The sequence below is a fragment of the Apodemus sylvaticus genome, chromosome 19, assembly GCF_947179515.1.
Source record: "Apodemus sylvaticus chromosome 19, mApoSyl1.1, whole genome shotgun sequence".
NCBI lineage: Eukaryota > Metazoa > Chordata > Mammalia > Rodentia > Muridae > Apodemus > Apodemus sylvaticus.
In genome coordinates, this window is record NC_067490.1 from 26018103 (window position 1) to 26040316 (window position 22214).

General features: G+C 48.9%; 1 protein-coding gene across 1 annotated transcript in view; it reads right to left on the reverse strand.

The window, feature by feature from the left end:
- The window catches only part of Lrrc20 (leucine rich repeat containing 20), a 112515-nt gene extending 100662 nt beyond the window's left edge, over positions 1 to 11853 (reverse strand). Inside the window, exons 1-2 of the mRNA XM_052164128.1 lie at positions 11760 to 11853; positions 4738 to 4883 (exon numbers count right to left, since the gene is read on the reverse strand). Of these exons, the coding sequence (XP_052020088.1) occupies positions 4738 to 4819 (82 nt within the window). The 5' untranslated portion in view covers positions 4820 to 4883; positions 11760 to 11853. The remainder of the gene's footprint in view (positions 1 to 4737; positions 4884 to 11759) is intronic.
- Positions 11854 to 22214: the final 10361 nt, after the last annotated feature.

Consider the following 22214-nt stretch of genomic DNA (forward strand, 5'->3'; position numbering starts at 1 on the left):
GACTTGCCCAGGAGTATGCATGTAGACGCCAGAAGACTATATTGGATTGTCTACCTCAACCACTTTTCAACATTTTTTTCTGGAGACGATATATCCCTGGCTAGCCTGAACTGGCTATGCAGACCAGGCTAGACACCAGCTCACAGGGATCAGCCTGCTTTGGTCTCACTAGTGCTGAGATTAAAGGTGTGCCCCACCATTCCCGGCATCCACCTTGCTTTTGCAGACTCAGCTTGGAACTCACCATCATTTGGATGGAATTGGATGGCCTAGCCCCAGATCTTTAAAAATCTCACTTCCGGAATGGAAGCCAGGTGACATGATGTGATTGTGCTTGCACTGAGCCCCGCCAGTCATGAGATTAGAGACAAGCAATACCATAGTGCTTTGTGGTCTTACAGCAAGCGCTTCACCAGCTGAACTATCCCAAGTCTAACCTTTGTTTTGTTTTTTGTTTGACTATTTATTTATTTATTTAACTACTTATCTATCTATCTATTTATTTATTTGTTTGTTTATCTGGTTGGTTGGTTGGTTTTTAGAGACAGGGTTTCTCTGAGTAGTCCTGGCTGTCCTGGGATTCACTCTGTAGCCTCAAACTCAAGAGATCTGCCATCTGCCTGGCTCTGCCCCTGGAGTGCTGGGATCAAAGGCATGCACCACCACTGCTCTAAAAGGCCTGTTCACACCTGGGGTTTCCACGGTCATTCTCCCTAATGCCCAGAAACCCTTAAGGCAGAGAAGTAAAGAGAAGATGGTTATCCAGGTATTTGACAGGGGCCAGGGCAACCCCTGACAGGACACAGCGCCAGGCTCTAAAACTGCACAGAACCCACCCAGAACAGGCACTGCAGTAGAGCATCAGAGGACAACAGGCTTGCACCTGAGAACAGCCTGGCCCAGAAAACGCAGTAGAGATCAAAACATCAGAATGAAGCCAGGCCCGGGTGCTACTTTAAAGCCTGATGCAGGAGAACTTCAAGTTCGAGACCTGCTGTGGATTTCTGCAAAAACCACAGAGCTCAGCTTCCCTTCCAGAGAGAGTCTGGAGTGTGTGTGCGTGTGTGTGATTTATTTATTTTGTTTTTTTTTTAAGATTTATTATTATATGTAAATACATAAATTATTATATGTAAATACTTACATTACTACATGTAAGTATTACATGTAGGTATGTAAGTATATGTAAGAAAGGAATGTAGCCGTCTTCAGATGTACCAGAAGAGGGCATCAGATCTCTTTATGATGGTTTGAGACATCACGTGGTTGCTGGGATTTGAATTCAGGACTTTTGGAAGAGCAGTCAGTGCTCTTAATTGTTGAGCCATCTCTCCAGCTCCTGATTTACTTATTTATTTAATGTACATGAGTACATGATAGTTGTCTTCAGACACCCCAGAAGAGGTTATCAGATCCCATTACAGATGGTTGTGAGCCACCATGTGGGTGCTGGGATTTGAACTCAGGACCTCTGGAAGAGCAGTCAGTGTTCTTAACTGCTCTGGAGAGTTAAGAGCAGCCTGGAGAGTCATCTCTCCAACCGAAAAATATATTTTTGGATTTTGTTTTTTTTGTTTTTTTTTGTTTTTTTGTTTTCTGAGACAGGGTTTCTCTGTGTAGCCCTGGCTGTACTGGAACTCACTCTGTAGACCAGGCTGGCCTCGAACTCAGAAATCCTCCTGCCTCTGCTCCCAGAGTGCTGGGATTACAAGCGTGCACCACCACCGCCCGGCTGAAAAATATATTTTTAAAAAAGCGCAATATATACTTCATCAAAGAACATCTTTTTAAAAGGTGTGTGTGTGTATGTGTGTGCGTGTGCATGTGCATGTGTGCACCCAAATGTCATAGGACCCATGTAGAGGTCTGAGGACAACCTATAGGACTTGGTTCTCTCCAGCTGTGTAGGTTCTGAGGATTAAGCTTCCAGACAGGTGACACACAGTAGGTGCTCAATATATGGATACTTCTTAAAGTCCAGATCCTTCAGACTGTCTGAGCCTTACGGGGAGCTCAGTGTAGCCAGGTCTCAGTTTGCTTCTACGGTCACTAAAGGGATGATAAGGCGTGCACAGTCCAAGCTTGACTTTAAAGGCCCAGCTCGCACCACAGGAAAGTCTCCAGCCTCAGCAGGACCTTCATGGTCGCAGGCTCTCCCACACGGACTGGAGCTTTGCCGCCCTCAGAATCCCAGCGATCACTAGCTGCCACCTTACAGAGAAGACATCTCAGCTCCGGTGCCCAAGCACCGATCCCAGGTGTTGCAGGGGTCTGGCAGGGTGGCTGGAGGCCTGCCTTGGGTTCCTCAGCAGGCACGGGCCCTAGCTGGTGCAGAAGTTGGTGCACCATGTTCTACCTTACCCAACACCCACGTTACCCAGACAGACCCCACTCACGCACGCTCGCTCGCTCGCTCGTTTGCTGACCTCTACACCTGACCAATGGATGCATGCATTCGCACCTGCTGGTCTTTGGAGTTCCAGATGTCACAACATGCTGTTTGGGGGGACTCACCCCTCAACACCTCCTGGAGGTTGAGGAGAGTATGCTAACTCAGCAGGGGACTCTCCCAGGTCAGCTGCACCCAGCCCCTTCCTTCTGTCCTTTCACAGCAACTGCTTCCACCTAGAAGCATCTGGGGTCAGAGTTCAGTTCTCCCTCTTTGGCTCTCCCGCCTCCCTCATGGGAGCACTCCCACGTCCAACTCTGTCCCGCACATCCAGTTCTGGATGAGAAGGAGCTGCCGGGGTCCCTCAAGCCCTGTCACCTTAGAGACACGTGCCGATTTGTACTGAACTGGTCCTCTCAGAGGGAATGTGGAGCGGGTCTGTGTCACCTGGATGATTGGCACCTGTGTGCCAGTGTCACCCGGATGATTGGCACCTGTGGAGGTACGTTTGTGCCACTGAGGACTTAACCTCCACCTCAGGGTGTGAGAGAAAAATTAAAAATAATAGCTGCTGATTATCGAGCTTCCTGCATCTCAAGTTAGTGACAGATGTAATTGTCCCTAACCACCCTGTGAGGAGGAGGACACAATTGTCCCTAACCACCCTGTGGGGAGGATGCAACCACTATCCCCACTTTAGGGTAGGTGACCTGCCAAGATGCCAAGCTGGTGGGTGGCCCAGTGCAGATTCACATCCGGGACACAACAGCCCAAAGCCAAGCAGAGAGTCTTCTGGGGTGGGGGTGACTCACATGCCTTCACCAGCGGCACTCAGGGTGGAGACAGGCACATCGCTCTGAGTTTGAGGCCAGTCTGGTCCCTATAGCATTGCATTCCACTCCAGTCAGATACTCAGTGAAAAGGGGCGTGGTGTATCTGCCCTCCAAGAATGGCAAACGGAGGACCACAGAGGAGGAAAGGAGGAAGGGAGGGAGGGAGGGAGGGAGGATGGGGTAAAACTGAGGGCTTCCTGGAAGAGGAAAAGACCAAGCCCATAGGAAGGCTGACTGCCTCTCTAGTCCCTGTCATCCTCTGACTCGGAGCCTGCATTCCAGACACGACTGAAGGGGAGCTCACAGCTGGGTCTCTGCTCCAACAATAAACACCACCAAAACACCTCCTTGTTACAAACCCCCACATGTACACACAAACCCCCACATGCCTGGAAAATCCCTCTCCACAGCCCAGGTCCATCTCAGCCGCATGCACCGTCATCCCCAAGGGTTCCCATATGGTGCCAACATGCCTGAGTCTCTTCAGTGGCACAGATATTCCTGTGAATTCATACGCGTGTGCATACATGCACACGCACACACAGAGGCACATATGCACCCATGATATGTACAGAACACACAAGTACTATTCAAACACAAGTTATTCACGTTCACACAGGCTCACACGAACTCATACCTACACAGAGATAATTGGTTGGTCTCCCTGGCCCCTCCTGTCAATCACATCTACAGAACTGGACTAGATGGACGGCTGGCTTAAATGCTTGGCGTCTCCGTGTAAGGAAAAGGCTAAAACGCTATGATCAATTCAAATTTTTAAAAATGCATGTGACAACAGTGGTGCATGAAGGTGCCTTCCAGGTGGGTGAACCCCAAAGCCCCCCCCCAGGCTAGCCACTCAAGAGGTGCCCAACATGGGGTGACTCATGCATGTTCAGATCGATGTTCTGAGGCAGTTCAAGGGAACACACACACACACACACACACACACACACACACACACACGTCACTGAATTTGTCCAAGCAGGCACGCAGGACCCACAGCTCAGCACTCTCCCAGTTTCTTTGACTAGGACCCAAAACAAAAACAAAGTATAGGGTAGGCTGGGCAGTGGTGGCACACACCTTTAATCCCTCTCCACAGCCCAGGTCCATCTCAGCCGCATGCACCGTCATCCCCAAGGGTTCCCATATGGTGCCAACATGCCTGAGTCTCTTCAGTGGCACAGATATTCCTGTGAATTCATACGCATAGGCAGGTGGATCTCTTGTGAGTTCAAGGCCAGCCTGGTCTTGAACACTAGTTCCAGAGCAGCCAGGACTACACAGAGAAATCCTGTCTCAAAAAACCAAAAACACAAATGGAAACAAACACCCAAGACCAAAGTGTAAGACGGAACGCACACTGACACACTGCCCACAGCTACAACAACTGCACGAACGTTCTGTGAGGCATTTGTCCCCTTGGCCACACACTTATGCCCCCTCTATCTTTCTGAGCCATCTCTGAGTTCACCAGCCAGCTGCAGCATAGAGGAGCCAGGCCTCACTCACCCAGGGTATCTGAGCTGCTTTCCACGGTCTCGTTGACTTTCCTCGCGACTCTGGCCACGGCCTCACCCATCTTCCTCAGCATGCAGACGTGGGTGTTCAGATCCCAGCCTCCAGGCCGGTCTGCTACTCACAAAGGGGGTCTGTGCCTGGGGAAGACACAAGACCATGAAGCACCCACCTGCCAGGGTCCCGTGAACAATATTCTCCCCCCGCCCCCCAGGGACCCAGGCTGTAAGGAAGCCACAAGGAAGGCCCCGGGCTTCTCATCACCTCCTTCTGCTCCTCCTCTTCTTCCTCCTGAGCCCAGGCTACACCCAGCTTAGCCTGTGCAGGGGCTGCTCTGATCTGGCACCCAGAGGGTGAGCACCACTGGGTTTACCATTTTCCTGAGAGGATCAACCCAAGTGACCTCACCATACACAGAACTTAAACCAATGGCCAGGCAGATGTGAGGACTTAAGTGGCCTATGATTCAATGGGTGGGGCAGGGTGTTGGGGAAGACGCCAGGTCCAGCTAACTACTGAGGGAAGACACCAGTCTAGTCCTGCAGCCTCCTAGTCAGGGCTCAATCAACATGAGGCCAGTTCTACTGCTCACCACCCCCACCTACCAGCTTCCTACCTCACAGCAGGAAACACGGTGCCAGGGCAAACGGACCTTGGCGCCTGAAGGTGGGTGGTCTCTAGGAAGACCCTACCTGTATGCCAGATGAGAAGAAAGGTCAGGAGTTGGGCGTGGTGGCACATGCCTGTAATCCCAGCACTTGGGAGGCAGAGGCAGGCAGATCTCTGAGTTCGAGGCCAGCCTGGTCTACAGAGTGAGTTCCAGGACAGCCAGGGCTACACAGAGAAACCCTGTCTCGAAAACACCAAAGAGAGAGAGAGAGAGAGAGAGAGAGAGAGAGAGAGAGAGAGAGAGAGAGAGGGAGGGAGGAAAGGTCAGTTACCTCATTCTCAGCTTGCTTCCGGGTTTATCCGCAAGCAAAGAAGAGGGCTGGAAGAAGATGCACTGGCAGGTTTTGTGTGTCAACTTGACACATGTAAGAGTTACCAGAGAGCAAAGAGCCTCAGCTGAGGAAAACCTCCATGAGATCCAGCTGTAAGGCATTTTCTAAATTAGGGAGAGAGCCCAGCCCAGGGGTGGGTGCTACCAGCTCTCAGCTGGTGGTCCTAAGTTCTTTAAAGAAAGCAGGCTGGTGACTGGAGAGATAGCTCAGTGACTGCTCTTCCGAAGGTCCTGAGTTCAAATCCCAGCAACCACATGGTGGCTCACAACCATCTGTAATGAAGTTGGATGCCCTCTTCTGGTGTGTCTGAAGACAGCTACAGTGTACTTACATATAATAAATAAATAAACAAATCTTTAGAAAAAGAAAAAAGAAAGCAGGCTGAGCAAGCCAGTAAGCAGCACCCCTCCATGGCCTCTGCATCAGCTCCTGCCTCCAGGTGCCTGCCCTGCTTGGGTTCCTGCCCTGACTTCCTCCAGTGATCTGGAAGTATACGTCAAATAAACCCTTTCTTCCCTAATTTGCTTTTTAGCCCTGGTGTTTTGTCGCAGCAATAGAAACCCTAAGACAGCCGGGTGGTGGTGGCGCACACCTTTAATCCCAGCACTCTGGGAGGCAGAGGCAGGCGGATTTCTGAGTTCGAGGCCAGCCGGGTCTACAGAGTGAGTTCCAGGATGGCCAGAGCTGTACAGAGAAACCCTGTCTCGGGAAAAAAAAAACCAAATCCAAAACACGAGAGAGAGAGAGAGAGAGAGAGAGAGAGAGAGAGAGAGAGAAGAAACCCTAAGCATCTTTAAAGAAGGTGGAGCAAGTGGCTGGGGGAGGGCCCAGCAGTTACGAGCACTAACTGCTCTTCTACAAGACCTGGGTCCAATTCCCTGTGCTTGCGCGGCAGTTCACAGGCAGATTCTTTTGGCTTCTGAAGGCACCAGGCGCCAGGCATGCATGTGGCACACAGACACACATGCAGGCAAAACACCATATACATTTTTTTTAATGGAAAAATAGGCTGGGGATGCAGCTTAGCTGGTAAAATGCTTACCAAGCATTCACAAAAGCCCAGGGTTCGATTCCTAGCACAGGATAAACCAGACATGCTGAGATATGCCTGTTATCCCAGTATTAGGAAGTTTGAGATTAGAATTTCAAGGCCGGACTGGAGAGATGGCTCAGCGGTTAAGAGCACTGACTGCTCTTCCAGAGGTCCTGAGTTCAAATCCCAGCAACCACATGGTGGCTCACAACCATATGTAATGGGATCCGATGCCCTCTTCTGGTGTGTCTGAAGACAGCTACAATGTATTCACATAAAATAAATTAATAAATCTTTAAAAAAAAAAAGAGAGAGAGAGAATTTCAAGGTCATCCTTGGCTACAGAATAAATGCAAGGCCAGCCTGGGCTAACATGACACCGTGTTTCAATTAAATAAATAGATAAATAAATAAGAAAATGAAAAAGACATAATAGTAACCAAGACTCTGTTATTACAGGGGAAGAAACCAAGGCACAAAGAAAGGCCATAATCAGGTCTATGTTGCTCCACACTTGGTGTTCTGGTGTCTGCCTCTTAAACTCACCTAAATCACCACAAGCAGTACCACACAGAAGAAGAAGAAGAGGCAATGTCAGGGGCCCTCTTCTCTCCTGGCCCTGTCCCCAGTCCTGAACTTAGTAGCCACTATAGGAGTGTCAGCAAATCCACCCTAGACAGGGATACGGAGGCAAAAGCGTGGGGACAGAAAGAAGAGGTGTGGGGACAGCGTTCAGAGCTGGCTGATCAGGGCCAAGCCCAGGACGCCAAAGGTGCTCAGCCCGTGTCCCACTGAGAGGCTGACACAGAAGGGTCAGAACACACTGGCGATGGGAAAGACCAGAAACCCAACTCTACCGCGGGGCAGGGTGGGAGGAGATCTCCTAAACTGAACCTAGTAGCATCTCTCTTAATGAGTGTACTTGACTGTGCCAAGAACACGAGCCTGCCTCCCTCTGAGTCTAGAACTCAGAAACCCTCCACAAAAGCCAGCAGAGAGGATACAGTGGCACGTGCTGGGGTGACAACAGCAATGAGTCTCTCACGGATGGCTCACAGGACTCTGAACAAACACCTCCGGAGAACTCATCCTTGAGGGGTGAGTAAGGATCCCAGCTCTCCACTCCCAGGAAGTGTCCCCTGATTGCTCCTGCCTCGCCTTGGCAGCCCCTCCTCCCTCTGAGCCTCAATGGTACTTAATGACTAAGCCAAGTCACTTGGGTTGTCTGGGAGCTTCTGAATGTCTCTCTCCAGCTGGGCATGGTGGCACACACACTTACATGCCAGCACTGGGAAGCCCAAGGCCTGCCTGGTCTGGTCCACACAGTGAGTTTCAGGACAGCTAGAGCTACCTAATAGAGAGACCCTGTCTCAAAAACAAACAAAAGAAAATAAAAATCTTTCTAGCACCTCCTGCCCCTCTCCCACTGGCCATGAGCACATCCACCTGATGTTTCTCTTTATGGTCAACACACACCACCATTTAGGTTTCAAATCTGCACGCAAGTCCAAGTTTCAACATATCTAAGACAAGAGTCCAACTTGAATAGGATCCTACCTTCATATGCCTACATAGTCTGCAGAGCATGGGCCAGTGAGTGATGTGGGGCCACGGCACATGGGATCCCGCCACGCCCAATATGCACCCTCTTAGCCCAAACCCCCAGATTTGATTAGTGCTGTCAAAATTGAAGCGACTCATTTGCCTTTCTTTTTTTTCATTTTACTTATTACTACTTGCACGTGTGTGCGTGTCACATGCACGTGCACATGTATGAATTCAGGCACAAGCATGCGTATGTGTATTACATGAGAGTGCGTGCACATGTGCGTGTGCATTGTGTGCACATGTGTGTGAGTGAATGCAGGCACAAGTGTGCATACATGTATGTGTGAGAGAGAGAAAATTAGTACATGTGTACACGTGTGTGCATGTACGAGTGTGTGAATGTAGGCATGAGCATGCGTGTATATGTGCTCGTGAGAGTGCATGTGCGTGCGTGTGTGCACGTGCACGAATGCAGGCAGGAGTGTGTGGTGAGGCACATTTAGAGGGAAGAGGACAACTTTCCAGAATGTGTTCTCTCTACTGTAGATTCTTGGATCAAACTCAGCTCATCATGTTTAGCAGCAACTACTTTTACCCAGAGAGCCAGCTCACTGGCCCTCAGGGGAATTATATTAACTGCTTCACAAACTGGGAAACTGCAGAGACAAGAAGGCAGACCAACCAGCTAGATAGAAACAGAGCCCCCTCCATCCCCCACCCCCCACTTCCCAACTCTCTGAATTCTTAACCAGGGACTTTTCCTGCTATTCCATCTCCTTCCAACTCTGCAAGGAAACGGTGCACTCTGTACAGGGACCAGAGAGGGTAGCAAGGCTCCAGAGTTGAGGGGTCTCCTGGCTCCACCAAAGGCCATAGAGAAAACTATCCAAGCATATTTGGTGGCTCCTTTGGCCCCAAAAGCTGGCCTGTTTGGGATCTAACCAGCCGATTAACCTACGAGGACTTATTTAATATCTAATAGAAGCTCGGAGAGAGGGGCTGGGGAGAAAAGCAGGAGCTGATCTTGCTGGGCCTGGTGGCCTGTCATTCTGAAGCAAGAGAATCCGAAGTTTACAACCTGTCCGGACTATAGAAGTGACCTCAAGGACAACTTAACGAGAGCTTTCCCCGGGCCCCGCATTTAATCCCAGTACTGGTGGGGTGTGGGAAGGATGAGATGAGACACGTGGTATTCTCTTTCCTTTTCTACGTTTTCAAAAGAGGAACAGACAACTGTCTGTCCATGTCAAACGAGAGTCAGGGCTGGGGGCTGCCCCCGCCTCTCCATAAACAATCCGAGTCCATTCACAATCTGCCCCGCACATCAGCACAATTGGAACAATCATGGCACGGGGCACCCCTCTGCCCCGCACATCAGCACAATTGGAACAATCATGGCACGGGGCACCCCTCTGGACAACCAGAACAATCCACAGGTCCCAGGCCGGCCCCACAGGAATCCAGTCACATTAGGATGATGGTGAGAGAGTTAGGGAGAAACAGGAGCTCTGGGTCCACATGAGACTGAGCTGCTCCTGTCCAACCAGTGCCACTTATCCCAGACTCTGGGTGGTGGAGACTCACTGGACACAGTGGCAGGGAACCCCATAACCCCATAACCAGCACAGGGAAAGCTGAAACCAGGAGGACCCTGAGTCTCAGGTCAGCCTGGGCTACAGAATAAGACTGCTCACCTGCAACCTGCCCCCAACACACCATTTGGAAACACAGCCCCAGGACAAGTTTAAATTTGAAATCTTCTGGTCGCCATCTATAAAAACCACGCCGGACAATAAAAAGACGGAAATGGGGTATGGACTAGAGGTGGCCCCACTTTCTGACACTGCAGCATGGCATTATTAACCTGCATTCATTAGCTCTCCTGGGATGAACTGGGCCCACAGGCCACAGGTTGGACATGCCTGATGGTACAAGCTTCCCACTGGGAGACAGAATGAGCACAGCCTGGGGGTGAGGGGCATGTGGCCTGTGGCCTGACCCCAGAGGGAGGACCCACAGAACGCCAGCAACAGGTAGACAAAGACGAGCCTCGGGGAAGGCCTGCAGTCTATTCCAGATCTCTGGAGGCCTTCCCAGAAGGCAGTCCTCTGAGGAGCATAACTAACCCAAGCAGAATTCTGGAACATTCTTAATGCTTTAGGGCAGCCCCAGTTGTGAGACGGAAACGTCACCTTCCTCAATGGAACTGTTAATAAAAATTAACTGAGGATAAATCACTCCTAAGGAAAGACTCTGCAAACCATTAAAGGCTTCCTACATTAAGGCATGACCAATCAATAGGTTATCAAACAAGGATAGACCGGAAGTTTGCATATAATAAATTGCAGGTGAGTGTGCTATTCTGCTTTGAGGGAGCTACGATTGTGAGCACGGTATAATTTCACTGGCACATCTGAAACTGGTCTCGCCTGAATTCCAGACTTGGGGCTGGGGTATTTAAACCTTGACCGTGGCACTGACGGACAGATTAAGGCTCAGAATTCAACTTAATTAAGGCTCAGAACTCAACTTCGTTATCTGCACCCCTAAGATCTCTGCAAAGGAGCCACTGCGACACTCCGGCCGCACCAGCTGGCCCTATATTTAGTTACTGTTGTGGTCAACTGGGAACTTTAGAGCCTGGCAGTCGCTTCTGAGCTGCAACCGGAGCCTCCGGAGCCATGCGCACGAGCTGTCCCACCGCTGGCTCCAGACAGACTTCAGGACCCTATCAAGGCCAAGAGCTGATGTGGGGAGGTAAGGGGCACAGTGCTAATCGCGCCCTAACAGTCCCAAAAGTCCACTCGAGACCAGAGCAGAGCTGACCCACTTTCTCACCCAGGGGAAAGAGCCCGCTGGGGCAATGAGCCGGACTCGTTGGCGCCTGGTTTCTCATCTCAGCTTTAGAGTTGGGGAGCCCCGCGTGAGCATCCTTAGATTGTACTTGCCCATGACTGTTCACAGTGGCCAGGGGCAGGATCCCCGGACCCTATGCCCGCAGCCAGTGGCTGCTCGTCTCCAGCCCCGAGCTAGCCTGGCAGACAGGGACTGGGGCAAATGGAGCAAGCAGAGGAGGAGATGCTGGTGATCGCCGAGGCCAGGGGCGTCCCACGCTGCCAGGGGCGGAGAGGCACATTCCCGAGTGACATGCGCAGCTGCCTCTCCCTGTGGGCACGGGCGTCTCACTAGGGAGGCGGAAGCTGGGCCGTCCGGGAGCTCTAACCACGAGCCTCCCACTACCGCAAGCGATCTCCAGCAGGCGAGTCCATGACCCCTGGGCACCGCCCGAGCCAGGACTCGGTGCTACCAGGTGTACTGGGGGAGGGGACACGGCCAAGCCCAGTGCTTTCCCTTCTGCCCCTGCCACTTTCGGCCTCTGGCCACCGTTACTCAGCGCGGCGCGAAGCCTGTGGGCCGCTGGAGGCAGCACTTACGGCGACAATGCGTCCTAGAGCCCTGCGCCCAGCACTCACGCTCCCGCGGCGACCGCCGGCACCCGGTGCAAGTTCTGAGCCCGAGGGGCGGAGCCAAAGGGGCAGCGAGCTCAGCGCGCACGACCGATCAGCCAATAGAGACGCCAGAATACGATCCAGGGCGGGGAGAGGCAGGCGCTCCGGCCGCGCGCACCAATCAGCGTGCAGCTCCTCCTGCGCGCTCGGGAACCCAGGGAGGAACCGCTTTGTGTCGCGTCGGCCAAAGCCGGCGCGCTAGGGGCGGGCCCCTGCACCTTCTTGTTTAGGATACTTCACCAGTCTGGGTTTTGTTTTGTTTTGTAGCCCCGGATGAGGATGAGTTCTGCAGATCGGGAACTTTGGAAAAGGCAAAGAAACGCTAATTGAGGCCGCACTGTAACTTCATCTTTCCAAAGCAGAATAAACAAGGAATTAAAGTCTACCTGTTTCGTGGGTCACTGTGAGAACTGATGACAGGACTGTGGAGTCCCCCTCTCCCCCCCCCCCCCATCCCCGCTGCTAGTCGCAGCTCTCCCTCAAAGGGGATCAGAGACGGCTTATCCTGGAGCCAAATATTCAAAATTTCATGTTCCAACATGCTAACAGTTTATTAAAGTTGTGAATTACTTTTTTGTGTGTGTTTTAAGATTTATTTTATGCGTGTTCACCCACGTATTTGTCCACCATTTGTGTGTCTTTAGAGGCCAGAAGAGGGGTCAAATCTTCTGGGATTGGAGTTGCAGACAGCTATAAGCCACCCTGTACATGCTGGGACAATCGTAGTCCTCTACAAAGAACAGTCTAGCTATCTCTCCAGCCTCTTGATGAAGAACAAAGAACAAAACAAGGCACTTTTCAGTTATATTGGTGAGGCTACCAGGTAACAGGCTAGTCTGAGGACATTCTTAGCCCTTTGGCTGATTGGAAACTAGGGATCTGCTTATGCACTCTAAATGACTTACTGCATAGTTACAAAGATGTTAGGCCAAGGAGAGGGCAGAGCAATCAGTAGTTGTTAACGAGCTTAAAGATGCCACTAAATAATCTGGCTCTGGAACCACAACATTCCAACCTCTTTGTATCACTAAAGTTCTAATCAGTGAATCAGACTAGCAAAAGACAGCATCCTTTTCAGTAATTTATATTCAGAGCCCCCAGACTAGCCACCAGGACCACAGCTACTAAAATGTACCCTCTTCAGAGATCTCCTGTTGTGTAACAGTTTCCAAAAACACTGCATCCTGTAGGAAGCTCCTTAAGCAATAAGGCACTCAAAACAGATCCAAGAACCTCCTTAAAGACAAAGGCAAACAACTCAAAACAGCTTCAGGAAGCCCCTGAAACTGACCAGATTCACTAGGCCCCTCCCTTGCCAGATTAAGCAATAAACTAGTCATAACCCAGCCCCTCCCATTAGGGGTACACTGGCCTGGGCTCTTAGAGTCCTTTCTGCTTCTCCATCCTTGAGATCTATCTCTGTGAAAGGAGACAAGACAACAGTGCTTAATGATGACTTTATTGCCTAATGAAGCAGAGGCCACTCATAAGGCAATAGATTAAACAATGGGCCCAGGGACCACTCTTGAGGCTACATTTTAGGCAAGCGTTAGGATGTTTCTGAAGTTTCTAGAACAGGTAATATTTTCCATAGTGAGTTTGTCCTGTTGAGGTGCCTGACAGATCTTTGATTTCACTTAAAAAGAAAGAAAGGAAGGAAGGAAGGAAGGAAGGAAGGAAGGAAGGAAGAAAGAAAGGAAAGGAAAGGAAAGGAAAAGAAAAAAGAAAAGAAAAGTGGGGGCTGCCGGACAGTGGTGGCGCACGCCTTTAATCCCAGCACTTGAGAGGCAGAGTCAGGTGGATTTCTGAGTTCGAGGCCAGCCTGGTCTATAGAATGAGTTCCAGGACAGCCAGGGCTATACAGAGAAACCCTGTCTCAAAAAAAAAAAAAAGAAAGAAAGAAAGAAAAGAAAAGAAAAGAAAAAGAAAGAAAGAAAGAAAGAAAGAAAGAAAGAAAGAAAGAAAGAAAGAAAGAAAGAAAGAGAGAGAAAGAAAAAGGAAAAGTGGGGGCTGGAGAGATGGCTCAGTGGTTAAGAGCACCGACTGCTCTTCCAGAGGTCCTGAATTCAATTCCCAGCAACCACATGGTGGCTCACAGCCATCTGTAATGGGCATCCGATGCTGTCTTCTGCTGTGTCTGAAGACAGCGACAGTATACCCACATATAAGAAATAAATATGGCTGGAACGGAGCCGGAGTGAGTGGGGCTAGAGTGAGCAGTGCTGGAAATAAATAAATAAATAAATAAATAAATAAATAGAAAGTGTATGTGTGATCACGTGCACGCAGCACGTGCGCATGTGTGTATGTCCTTCATCTATGCGTACAGGCGCATGCATATGTAAGAGGAAGTCAGAGAAGAACTTCTGTGACCCTCACCTTCCACCGGATTTGAGATAGAGCCTCTGACTCACTACTACATGCACTAGACTTTTCCAGAAAACCTCCTGGGAAACAGGAGTCTTCCTAAGCGTAGGGTTCCAGGACCTGCGTCTGTTAGTAATTTCCAGACAGTTCATCTTGTCACATCTCTCAGGGCCAAGGCTCAGGCCTCATTCCTCTCGGCAGCCGATAGAGGGCTGCTGTTTCGGTCCTTGCTTTTCCAAGTTGTTGAGCGTGAGGGATGAAGGGACTCTGGCCAGCTGGGGTGTGACAAGCACGGCTCCGGCAGGCTTGGCCCTTCTCTTCCATTCCCTCTGTGTTAAAATAATTTTTAACTATTCTTCCTTTCCCAGCCCCAGCTCCCAGAGTGACGACCTTGGGACTATCATTAAATGCAATGGCTACAAGCTTTGGCTCATTCCCGGCTATCTCTCTTTCAGGCCCGGCCCTAGTCCTTAGTGTCTTCCTCAGAGTCTCTCTCAGCGTCTTCCTGAGTTCATCTGCCTGCTGACTTACACCCATCTCTCTGTGGCTCCCCTGAATCTCTCCCTGCGTCTCCTTTCATTCTCTCACTTTCTCCCAGAATCCTCTCTCTTCCTGCAGTGTCCCGCCTCCTATTTCCTGCCTCAGCTCATTGGCCGTCGGCTCTTTTATTGACAGGTGATGCTTATAAGAGATTCTCTCTACACTTGTGCCTTGCTAAAAACTGTTAGATTACATGCCTAGGGCTGGGAGATGGCTTAGCGGGTAAGCGCACTGACTGCTCTTCCGGAGGTCCTGAGTTCAAATCCCAGCAACCACATGGTGGCTCACAACCATCTGTAATGAGGTCTGATGCCCTCTTCTGGTGTGTCTGAAATACCCCTCCTCCCTCTCCCTCACTCCCTTCCCCTTCTTCCCTCATCCTCTAGCTCCTGTCTCCTCTTTCTTGTCATCTGTCCCTCTGGGGTAAAGAAGTCTGCTTTGTGGTGAGAACTTGGTCTTGGGGATTCTGAGCTGATACTTCTTCTTTCAAGGGAGACCTGCAGTCTTCCAGGCCTGCTAATGTCTCTATAGCTGCCCGGCATACCCACATACCCATTACAGGGGATAGGGGAAGACAAACAAGATGAGATTCTCTAAAGGTTTATTTGTTGTATGTAAGTACACTGTAGCTGTCTTCACACACCCCAGAAGAGGGAGTCAGATCTCATTAGGAATGGCTGTGAGCCACCATGTGGTTTCTGGGATTCGAACTCAGGACCTTTGGAAGAGCAGTCAGTGTTCTTAACCCCTGAGCCATCTCTCCAGCCCTGGAACTGTTTAAAAACCTGGTCTTCTGTGTCATCTGTTGTCATCAAGCTCCTACAACCAGGGCCGGAAGTGGCTAGCACTCTAAACGACCCTTACTGTCCAGGACCCCCAAAGCTCCCACAACCAGTTCCAGAGATACCAAATAGTCTAAATGATCTTTACACTATCTGAAGAGCCAGGCGCTCTCCCAAGCTTCTTCAAGCAGGACCAGAGGTAGCTAAGGGAAATTATACAGAAATTTAAGCATCTCGTTACTTATGTAATATGGCCACATTTTTAGGACTTCATATTTAATTAATTATTAGTGAATAATTGCATTCTTCCTAAGTCATTCACTGCTACATCAAAAATTCGAAGCCTTAATACATGTAAATTGCAAAAAAAAAAAGGTTATTTTAGGAATTGTGTGTGTGTGTGTGTGTGTGTTTGTGTTTGTGTGTTAATAATCCAAATGACTTCTATGCTATCTATATGACTGAGACCAGGCTAGACATTTGCTAGGTCCTTAAGCCAGCCCAAGCCACCTATCTCTAGAACCCATCTTCTTAGAAGAAATGGCATGTACCCTGAGTGGAGTTTCAATATAACTACAATTTCTTGTGTGCCAGGGATTGTGTTACACCAAGAAACTTTTTTCTAAATTATACTGTGTTTACATTTGTTGGGAATAAATCCCCTGAGACATCCTGAAGTCTTGATCCGGGTTGATCAAGGTTCCCTTCCCTGCCTGTTTTGACCACCTGTAGAGAACCCCTCAACTAGACCCCATCTCAAAATCAAAAATTAAAAGTAAATAGCAGCCTGGAGGTGGTGGCACACGCCTGTAATCCCAGCACTCTGAGAGGCAGAGGCAGGCGGATTTCTGAGTTCAAGGCCAGCCTGGTCTACAGAGTGAGTTCCAGGACAGCCAGGGCTACACAGAAAAACCCTGTCTCGAAAAAACCAAATCCAAAAAACAAAAAACAAACAACAACAACAACAACAAAAATTAAATAGCTCCCTGGTTGTGTGGATTTGTTATAGGGGTTGTATGTAGGAAAAGGTACACAAGCAGTCTGTCCACAACCTGTTCAGTCTGTTCAAACTCTGCAGTGAGACACATTCCAGAACTTTCTGAACACTAGCATGACCCCACAAGTGGAAAATTCCACACCTGCTCTCACGGGAGAGGTCATAGTCAGAGTGAAGGTGTATAAAATATAATAATAATAATAACAATAATAATGATGATGACTATGGGGGCTAGAGAGATGGCTCAGTGGTTAAGAGCACTGACTGCTCTTCTGAAGGTCCTGAGTTCAAATCCCAGCAACCACGTGGTGGCTCACTACCATCCGTAATGAGATCTGACTCCCCCTCTTCTGGAGTGTCTGAAGACAGCTACAGTGTACTTACATATAATAAATAAATCTTTAAAAAATAATAATAATGATGATGATGATGAAGTTGACAGACTGTTTTTTTTCTTTTACAGGAAAATCTGTGTAGACTTGGGTTCCATTCCCAAGATATTTCACTGTCTATGTGCAAATATTCCAAAATAAGACTAAGTACTGAAATATAGAACACTTCCAGGTCCAGCGTGGTGGCACTCAACTTTAATCCCTGCACTTGGAAAAAGCTGAGGCAGGAGGACCTTTGTGAGCTCCAGGCTACACAAGACTGTATGGTGAGATGCTGTCCATGCAAAAATAAAAAATAAAAAATAAAATAACATAAAAAGGTTGAGAGATAGAAGAACTCTAGGAGCTTGCTTGTTACCTGGTCTAGACACCATCTGCTTAGGCTCACTGAGAAGGCTGTTGCCCTGTTGCAAAAGAAAAAAAAAGATGAAAGTCAGGAGGAGGTGGGATAGCTTTAATCCCAGCACTCTGGAGGCAGAGGCAGGTGGATGGATGTTCATGAGTTTGAGACCAGCCTGGTCTACATAGTGAGTTCCAGGACAGCCAGGGCTGCACAGTGAAACCCTGTCTAGGAAAAGAACAGTAAGAAAAAATGCAGAACAATCGACTATATCCAAGGTTAGCCTCTTGCCTCCACATGCACACACGCAAGATCATGAAGCCAGCCCAAGAAACACGCTGAAACCTCAGCTAAAAGGAAAAGAAAAAGAAAGGGGAGGGGCGAAGCCAGACCTAAGGAATAATACAGGCTTGTAATTCAGTTACGCAGGAAGCTGAGACACGATAATCAAAAGTTCAAGACCAGCTTGAACAATTTAGCCAGACCCTGTTTCAAAATAATGATAAGGAGCATACCAGTAGAGCATCTGCCTAAGACTTGTGTGAAGCCCCGGGTTCATCCCAGCACCGCAAAAGGAGCCAGGGAGAGAGTGAAGGAGGGAGGGAGACATGCTGGGTAGAAAGACCCCGTCTCAAAAAAAAAAAAAAAAATCACCAAAAGTTAAGATTTACTCGTACAAAACCGAACCAAACAAACAAAAACCCCGGGACCAAGAAAAAGCATTCATTTCCCTCTCCCTGCGGTCTGCCTTCCTAATTTTGCTGCATTAGCGCCACCCAGCGGTGAGCTTGAATCACACAGGCAGGACTCAGAGTCAGTTCCTTTGTGTGGGGTCATCAAACACCAGGGAAGGTTGTACATCAGTTTCCCTGCGCTTCTCAGAGATAGGGTTTAAATGTCCCCTTATCTTGTCTCTCGCGGGCCTCTCTCCCTCAGTCCTTCCACCTGATTCCTCCTGGTCCCATTCACACCCCAAGCCCGTCGAGTCCCCTCCCCACATTCACCCCAATGGATTCTATTTCCCCTTCGCTATGAAATCCATGCCTCCCCACGCCCCACCACCACCTTGAGTTCTCCCTTGGTATTTATCTTCCTTCTCTGGGTCTGTGGATGCTAAGTAACACAGTTATCCTTTCCTTTACAGCTAATAGCCATTTATAAGTGAGTTCATACCACTTTTGTCTTTCTGGTTTCGGGTTACCTCGCTCAGGATGATCTTTTCTCGGACCATCCATTTGCTGGCAAATCTCACGGTGTCCTTGTGTTTAACAGCAGCAGAGTAGTATTCCATTGTGTAAATGTACCACTTTTTTTTTTATCCATTTTTCTTTTCTTTTTTTCTTTTTTTCTTTATTTTATGTATGTGAGTACACTGTCATCACTGTCTTCAGACACACCAGAAGAGGGCGTTGTCTGATCCCATTACAGATGGTTGTGAGCCACCATATGGTTGCTGGGATTTGAACTCAGGACCTTTGGAAAAGCAGTTGGTGCTCTTAACCACTGAGCCATCTCTCCAGCCCTCTTGAGTTCTTTATATATTTTGGATATCGGCCTCTGTCAGATGTGGGGTGGAGGAAGATCTTTTCCCATTCTGTAGGCTGCTGTTTTGTCCCTTTGATGGTCTCCTTTGTCTTACAAAATTACACCTATAATTCGAGCACTCCTGAGGCTGAGGAAAGATGATTGTTATGAGCTCAAGGCCATGGTCCAGGGGACATTGGATCTTGGGGCTGTCCTAGGAGAAGACTCTGAGTGGGGTAGACACAAGGAAGAATGGTGGTATGGACTGGTTTCCTGGGCTGCCTATAGGGCCACGTGCCAAGTTCGCATGGCTGTTTGAGGGTGAGGGGCACCCTACAAAATGGTTTGACACAAGTCGGTTACCCTCCAGGCACTTTTTTTTTTTTTTTTTTTTTTTTGGTTTTTGAGACAGGGTTTCTCTGTATAGCCCTGGCTGTCCTGGAACTTGCTCTGTAGACCAGGCTGGCCTTGAACTCAGAAATCTACCTCTCTCTGCATCCCAAGTGCTGGGATTAAAGGCATGCGCCACCACTGCCTGGCTCTCCAGGTACTTCTGCACAGAGAGTCCTCCGCAAGGCTGCTGAGAAGGTGTGAGTCCAAACCGAGTGCTCTCCTGGAGGTTCAACTGCGGAAGGGTGGCTTCCAAGTTCACTCCGGGTGTAGGCAGAATCAAACTTCTTTATGGATACAGGACCCGGAGAGTCAATTGCCTTGCTGCTTGGTTCCTGCCACACACACCTCTGTCATTCTCAGAGCCTCGTACACGTGTCGGATGTGCAGAGCTGTGCTGCAGAAGTGCTCTGCCTCTAAACTTGTTTCATCCTTTTTCTGAGGAAACACTAGTAACAAAACAAACAAAACCAAAAAACATTTGATCAGCTGGGTGGGGCGTCGTGACTCACACCTAAAACTCCAGTGCTATAGAAGCTGAGGCAGGACTGTGGGTCTCCAGGGCAACCCTGTGCTACAGTAAGACCCTGTCTCAAAAACAAACAAACAAGATAGGCACAGTCATAGTGGTGCGCCCCTGCAATCCTAGCACGGAGGAGGTGGAGGCAGGAGGATGAGGAGTTAGAGGCCAATCTCAGCTACAGAGTGAGTTAGGAGCTAGACGGGGCTGCATGAGATCTTGTGTGTGTGTGTGTGTGTGTGTGTGTGTGTGAGAGAGAGAGAGAGAGAGAGAGAGAGAGAGAGAGAATATCTATTTATCTCTAAATGAGGAAGATACGGGCCAAAGAAATATTCTCACAGCTCAAACTTGGTGATTTAAGGGGATAAAGATGGGGGGGAGGTCCAAAGGGAAGGAAAGAGAGACAGACAGAGACAGAGAGATAGAGAGACACAAACAGACAAAAAGATCTACTTACCCCGGAACAAGGAAGATACAGACCAAAGAAATATTCTCACCGCTCAAACTTAGTGACTGAATAAATTTATCCAGGTGATGTGCAGAATCACGGGCGATTCAGAGTAGCTGTTTGTCTGAAACTCCCAATCCCTATCTACCTAGCTCTCTTAATCATATGGGTCACAAAGTCTAGAGCAGAATTCAGGCAAACCTGGTTCAGAGCGCCCCCTAGTGTTAAAGAATCAGAGATGACTCCAGACACAGCGAGGTGTTCTTTCTGTGAACATCCAGTCATTGCCCTTTTGGGGTGTGGGGTTGAGGCGGGGGTTGGTCCTGCAGTGAGAAGTGAGACTGTTTTCTGCAGTCTGGCACATAGAACAGCCAAGTGGCGTCCTACTCCAGGCGGGGAGGTAAGGCCACTACTGCTACAGTGCGGCGACTCTTCAATTAGCAGCTACCATCTTTCAAGCCAGAGACCAGGGAGGCAGGGGCTGAACACAAACCTGGGACCACAGTATTTTCTAGGTAAGTGCTCTGCTCTGGGGTGTGATATAACTTTTTTAGGAAATATATAAAGGAAACATCTATGCAACCCAATAAGCAGAGGACAAACTCACCATAAGAAAAACATTAAGTAACTTAAGAACAGCAATGGCCTCCTGCACCTTTGCTGTATTTAGTAGGAAGTCTAAGGTCCCGCCCACTAAGGGTGTAACACCAGGAGGCGGGATCTTGAGGTTCACCTTGATGTTTGTTTGCCACAAAGGAACAACCAAGCAAAGAGAGAGTCACGTGCAAAGGCCCCAGGACAGCATGGCTATCAGACCGACAGGAAGAAGTCGAGGGACAGCAGGTGGAGATCACACTCTACTGAGCTTTTTGCCGGCATGCTTGTCATGCGCATGCAGTGCCCCTGGAAGCCAGAAGAGGGCACCAGATCTCTAGAGACTAACAGTCGTGACGTCATGGGGTGCTGAGAATCAAGCCTGAGTCTTTGGTGTGAGCTACAAGTAAGTACTCTTGGTTTTTTTTTTTTTTGTTGTTGTTGTTTGTTTGTTTGTTTGTTTGTTTTGGATTTGGTTTTTTCGAGACAGGGTTTCTCTGTGTAGCCCTGGCTGTCCTGGAACTCACTCTGTAGACCAGAAATCCGCCTGCCTCTCCTCTGCCTCCCAGAGTGCTGGAATTACAGGCGTGCACAACCACTGCCCAACTGACAAGTACTCTTTTTTTTAATAATTTATTCATTTTATATATATAAGTACACTGTAGATGTCTTCAGACACATCAGAAGAGGGCATCAGATCTCATTACAGATGGTTGTGAGCCACCATGTGGTTGCTGGGAATCGAACTCAAGACCTCAGAAGAGCAGTCAGTGCTCTTAACCGCTGAGCCATCTCTCCAGCCCTTAAAGTTTATTTATTTATTTTTTTTATTATATGTGAATACACTGTAGCTGTGTTCAGACACTCTAAAAGAGGGAGTCAGATCTCATTATAGATGGTTGTGAGCCACCACTTGGTTGCTGGGATTTGAACTCAGGACCTTAAGAAGAGCAGTCAGTGCTCTTAACTGCTGAGCCATTGCTCCAGCCTCTCTCTTTTTTTTTTTTTTAAGATTTATTTATTTATTACATGTAATGTACACTGTAGCTGTTTTCAGACACCCCAGAAGAGGGCATCAGATCTCATTACGGATGGCTGTGAGCCACCATGTGGTTGCTGGGATTTGAACTCAGGACCTTCGGAAGAGCAGACAGTGCTCTTAACCACTGAGCCGTCTCTCCAGCCTCTGACAAGTACTCTTAAGTGCTGAGCCATTTCTCCAGCACCTCCAGAGGACAGAAAAGAACCGGGTAGTGGTGGTGCACGCCTTTAATCCCAGCACTTGGAAGGCAGAGACAGGTGGATTTCTGAGTTCAAGGCCAGTCTAGTCTACAGAGTGAGTTCCAAGACAGCTAGGGCTACACAGAGAAACCCTGTCTTGAAAAACCAAAAAATTAAAAAGCAAAAAAAAAAAAAAAAGTCAGGTGGGTTGTCCACACCCTACTCCAAGAATCAGATGCCTGGTGGTCTGTTTTCTACTGTGAGC